At 41.4% G+C, this 5352-nt stretch overlaps 1 protein-coding gene across 1 annotated transcript; it reads right to left on the bottom strand.

Annotated features, from left to right (window-relative positions):
• Window positions 1-433: 433 nt before the first annotated feature.
• inab (internexin neuronal intermediate filament protein, alpha b) lies at window positions 434-5147 on the bottom strand. Its single transcript, XM_003453829.5, has 3 exons — window positions 3533-5147; window positions 2920-3044; window positions 434-2837 (listed from the first exon to the last, which is right to left on the bottom strand). The coding sequence occupies exons 1-3, from the start codon at window positions 4577-4579 to the stop codon at window positions 2564-2566; spliced, it is 1446 nt and encodes a 481-aa protein (XP_003453877.1). The 5' UTR covers window positions 4580-5147; the 3' UTR covers window positions 434-2563.
• Between the last annotated feature and the right edge of the window lie 205 nt (window positions 5148-5352).

Genomic DNA, 5352 nt, shown 5'->3' with positions numbered 1-5352 from the left:
TTCATCTGTCAGTCAGTTGTTGTTTTGGGATTTTTTTTCCTGTGATTTCCTTTTTTCCTTATTTGTTAGTTATTAAATTATTTGTTGATATATTTTGTATTAAATACCTACGTTGTAAGTGTAACTAGGATATAATTATGATATTTTTCCCACTAAAAATGCTGTGCAGAAAGAAAAATCTGACTTCCCATCAGGACTGTGTTTAAGAGCTTGTTATTGATCATAGATTATCACCAATTAAACTAGCATGGTATGGATCTAGGAAATCTCCAGTTCATCAATAGGGTGTATAAACAGTCATGAATGATGTGTGCATAGATCAATAATGGCAACTATGTGAGTAGAAATATTTTGTTTTCATCTTTTGCATACCTTCCAATATGAAACCCTTTCCCATCATTTTTAAGAGACATAATGAAATCACATGCCAAAATTATTTCAAGGTTTTATTGATATGGTGTCATACAGCAATACAATAATAATAATAGTAAAGAGAAAAGCATGTCAACTACATTCAATCCATATGCTTTTGTTGTCACTGCAGCTATAATAAACACTATGAAAGAGAATATAACGGTTAAACACCCCACTGAACAGAGTCGTACGCATCAAACACATGGTCAGAAGCTGCTGGTGTTTTAAGGCATTTTACATCCTACAGTTTTTCTTTTACAGTATGGCTAAATATTAATTGTTGGTTTTGAATCGGTGATGTACTGATCATCATTTTCCAGAGCATGTGCATTTAGAAAAGTTTGGCAGTGCTGCGGACGTGATATTTTTCTTTAGACATCCATGAAAGCTCTTTTGGTTTACAGTGTAAGGATAAAGGCTTGACGTTTGCAACCACTAGCAATTCATTCAGTGTGTTTATAACTTCTTCTGTTTGACGCTATAATTCGTACAATTCATTATTCTACGAAACAAAATCAAAATGCCCAGCTTTCAGACTTGCTGTTCTCACTCAACACATAATTCCAGTTATGATAGGCCACTGTGTAGAGACACGAACACACTTAGTACAGTACTATCAGTAGGTTTTGTTACCATTCTTAGTGTTAGTGCAGTTTGTCAGGGCATTATTCACCATGACCAGCAGCAAGAGAATAAAGATAGCTGTGTTAGAGTTGGCAGTGCACGAGCAGAGAAAACAAGCTACAAGTCTCTTTTAAGCTACTGAAGGATTTCTAGTGGTGAGGTCACACTACAACAGACGTTTTATCCAGTCATGGCCACAGTTAAAAAAAAGAAGTTGAGATGTTCTAAACACATCATGGCATGGCAAGTTTCAACTAAATCATCAGAGTTTTGTCAACACTGTTTTCTTCAGGGTGAGTGATATGGTATTAATTCTTGGGTTGTGCTTCATGGGAAATGTTGTTATGCAGCAAATGTGTAAAATTTATCACACCTCAATCGCTGGATCATTATGAAACTCATGCATTTGTGCTACAGCATAATTTATAATTCAGTCTTCAACTGACTTTATAAAAGACTCTTTTATTATATTTCCTCCATTCTCTAAAGTCTCAAATCTAACCTAAAGGCCTAACAAACACATGTCTAATGCGGTCATTAAAAGGTGTTGTACATGATGATGCTCGACATAGTCGGTAGTTTTAACTTCATACAAAAAAAAATCTGTTGAATGAGTAATTTGCTGATGAATTCCATGCAAGCATGACATCTTCATACACCATGCAAGTTATGCCTGAATAATATATTTTTGTCTTTGTCCTAAGTCTTGATCTCACTCAAAGAGCTACAATAATATATTGTTGTTAGTGAAACTTTTCCAGGAATTCGAAAAGGTTCGGTGCTCGACTCCTTCAGCCGTTTGGGTTGTGCTCAAATCCCTTGCGATGAAAAGTGAACTGTCTGTGCAAACATTTGATTTAAGCAGGATAGTATTTGCACTAAAAAGGCTCAAAATGTTGGCTCAGTAAGACATTATCATTTATTATTGTTCATATTATTAATTATTGTTATTATTGTTAGCTGGTTTCTTATGTAGACTGTGTGCTTACTTACTAAAGAGAAATCATTATATTCCTATTGTATGAGTGGGTAGAGACCCATACCAGCTGATGTGTTTTAGATCTTTTTGCCATAGTGTGGAATGTGTTGAGAATAATTCACAGTTTGTGGAAGAAATGCACAACCGGAGTTTTTATTATTATCTACTGTGTGTCCGTACATATTGATTAGTGAGAAAGACCATACTCCTGTAAGAGATGCTACCTAAGTGCTTGATATTGTTTGAAGCTGAGAACAAGAGAGAACAAGAGAGAACAGATGTACTGGACCTTTGCATGGTGTGTCGATTATAATAGCGGTATAATGGATTTCCCTTGACGGGGGGAACACCTGTGGGGGTCAAAGGGGACGAGGACACCAACATAAAACAAACCTGTAGATCCTGCACTCTAATCACATCCAACACACACTAGCTCAGATATGAAAGACAATCTTACTATGCTTTTGGGATGGGGGATGAAGAGAGGTATGGGTTTGCAAGGCAAAGGGAAGATTTAGGGGTCAACACCAGGCTTACAGTAGGCTCTTAGTTTTTCTGATTGGTGGGAATGTCATCTTGCTGCTTCTCCGTCTTCTTGGTGGTGACTACTGTCTCCTCATAAACCTCACGCTGGGACACCTTCCCACCAGATTTGCTCTCCTGCTGCTCGTCATCCTTTCCCTCCTTCTTGGAGCTCTTGCCAGAGCTTGTGTAAATGCGGGTCTGGTAGCTGTAGCCCTGCCCAGGTCCAGCACTTATGGAGGGACTGGAATAGGTGATGCCTGTCCCAATGCGGGTCTCCTCTCCCTCCAGTAGTTTCCTGCAGAAATGGTCATAAAAAGGCGTTAGAGAAAGACATTATATAATGAGAGAGGCAGATGGTGAGGTGTCAAGAAACATACCTGTATGCTGCAATTTCTATATCCAGTGCCATCTTGACATTCAGCAGATCCTGATACTCCCTCAAGTGACGAGCCATCTCGCTCTTTGTGGTCCTCAGCTCATTCTCCAGCTCTGCCATGCTTTCCTGAGCAGAAAATTAAAAATGAAAGTAGGCCAGAATTACATATTTAAAAAGGTGAAGACAATGTGTGTGACCACATGTCTTGCAGCAGACAGACAAAGACCTCTGTCAATCCCATTGTTAACATGGGCATGGTGTAGGCTTGAATTTGAGAAATGTATTAATAAATAGTAAATATTTGTATTTTTAGTAAGAAGCTCTGGATCAAGCGTTTTCTTGTTTTAAAGTCATTTTTTTACTTAGAGCATTGACAGTGGGCGTTGTCAGATGCAGCTAAGCGCGCTATCCCAAAGGAACTAGTTTCAGCACCACGGACAGAGCCCGACAAAAAACGGTCGTCCCGATCTTATTTTTGCGGTATTATCATTAAAAACTACACACATAGTAGACTATCAATTTAAATGAAACTTTTACGAGACTGCTATTTAACAGCCGAATATCATTGCATTAGAAACCTGATGATAAGCGTCAAAAAAGTCAAATAGTATTACCTGATAGTTTCCAATCTCCATATTGTGTCTGTCCTCCATCTCCCGAAGCTGCTTTTCCAGAGACTCGTTGGTTCCTCTCAGACTCTCGATCTCGATGGTCTTGGACTGCAGCTGCCTCCTGAACTCGTTCACTTCCTCCCTGCTGGCGCGGATGGCCTCGTTACTACGGTTAGCCTGCTCGGAAAGATCTGCAAACTTGCTCTTGTACCACTCCTCGGCGGACTGCAGGTTCTTTGAAGCCATGGACTCGTACTGGCTGCGAATCTCTTTGAGGGCGGAGGTGAGATCCGGCTTGGACACCTCCATTTCAACAGACACCTGTGCAGCCTGGATCATATCCGTCAGTTCGGCCACCTCCTCCTCATGCACCTTCCTGAGGAAGTTGATCTCGTCCAGGAGGGATTCCACTTTCTTCTCTAAGTCCAGGCGCACCATGGTAGCATCATCCACATCTTTTTTGAAAGCCTTGAGGGTGGCCTCCGCCTCCTCTCGGGCACGGAACTCCTCTTCATATTTCCCCCTGAGCTTCTGCAGGTCGTCCTCAATATTATCCCTCTCGATCATCAGCTGGGACTTCTCCCCGTTCAGTTCGTCGAGCTGGGAGCGCAGTTCGCGGATCTCTTGCTGATAGAGCTCTGCCAGCCTGGACGGCTCGGTATGACGCTGGCGCAGAGCAATCAACTCGGTTTCCAGCACTTTGTTGTGCTGCTCCAAGTTGCGCACTTTCTCAATGAACATCGCAAAGCGGTCATTAAGACCTTGCATTTGTTCCTTTTCATTAGTGCGGATGATTTTAAACTCATTGTTGAGGACGCTACTCTGTGTCAAGTCGAAGGTCTCCACCGGCATAGGAGAAAAGGAGCGGCCAGACTTTCTGCTGAAAGAGCCCAGGGACGAAACGTTGCTTCGGGACAGAGAGGAGGACCGGTACCCTCCGCGAGAGGCCACGTTCATCACCGTGCGTGATGGAGAGGATGCATAACGGGGAGAATCCCCGAAAATCCTCCGGTAGGAGGAGGAGGAAAAGACTTCAGATCCGTAGCTCATCTTCGCTTGTGTGGAGACAGAGCAGAGCAGTGGGCGCGTCTCCTTTATATAGGGGGGTCGACCCAATCACTAATTAATGCCCAACGGTAACATCCGGACTTAGTTTGTTCCAGATGCGTCAGGCAGTCCAGTGTGCATATGCGAATGAACAGAAATCACTCCTGTAAAGACGATTTTTCTTTGATAGGTCTATTATAAATATGACATCACTCCAGATGTGCATGGTTGACTATGTTTTTTTTTTTCAGCAGATGGAACTGTCCTTTTTGGCGCAGTGGTGATGTATCCGCGTCTGATCGCTTGTTGCTTATTTAAAGCAAACAGCTAACAAAATGTAACAAATGTTCCGCTTAAGGCATCCTTTAGCAACAGTTTCCTGTAGCTCGTCTTCAGCGTTTTTGTAGCTGAAAAAAAATCTCTGAAAACGCAAATCCATCTAATCAGCTTCAGTCTACAAATTCTCGGTGCTGTTTTTTTTTTTTTCCCAACGCAGAATGACGATGACGGTGCAGTTTACTTGCAAACTTACTTACTTGCGGTACAGCCAGGTAACATCCGTAAAACACTCTTCCCCAAAACACAGTACTGACGTCATACAACACATCTGCGTGCAGTTTCTAAATAACATCTATTTAAATAATATGACCCATTATTTTAACGCAGATCAAGAGCGAGCCGTGCGTTTTTCTTGGACCTTTATAGCGCCTATAAGAAACATGCGTATAACACAAAATGAGAAATTTGTATTTGAAAATAAATAGGATATGCATAAA

Source organism: Oreochromis niloticus, linkage group LG6, assembly GCF_001858045.2.
Source record: "Oreochromis niloticus isolate F11D_XX linkage group LG6, O_niloticus_UMD_NMBU, whole genome shotgun sequence".
NCBI classification, from domain to species: Eukaryota; Metazoa; Chordata; class Actinopteri; order Cichliformes; family Cichlidae; genus Oreochromis; species Oreochromis niloticus.
Note: the sequence above shows the minus strand (reverse complement) of the source record. Positions and strands in the feature narration are given on the sequence as shown.

What these genes read in the sequence shown, in the direction of transcription:
- inab (XM_003453829.5), bottom strand. Translation starts at nt 4,579, where the DNA reads ATGAGCTACGGATCTGAAGTCTTTTCCTCCTCCTCCTACCGGAGGATT. An exon ending in TGGAGATTGGAAACTATCAG is followed by an intron (nt 3,045 to 3,532) that starts GTAATACTATTT and finishes TTTTCTGCTCAG; the next exon opens with GAAAGCATGGCAGAGCTGGA. An exon ending in ATAGAAATTGCAGCATACAG is followed by an intron (nt 2,838 to 2,919) that starts GTATGTTTCTTG and finishes CCATTTCTGCAG; the next exon opens with GAAACTACTGGAGGGAGAGG.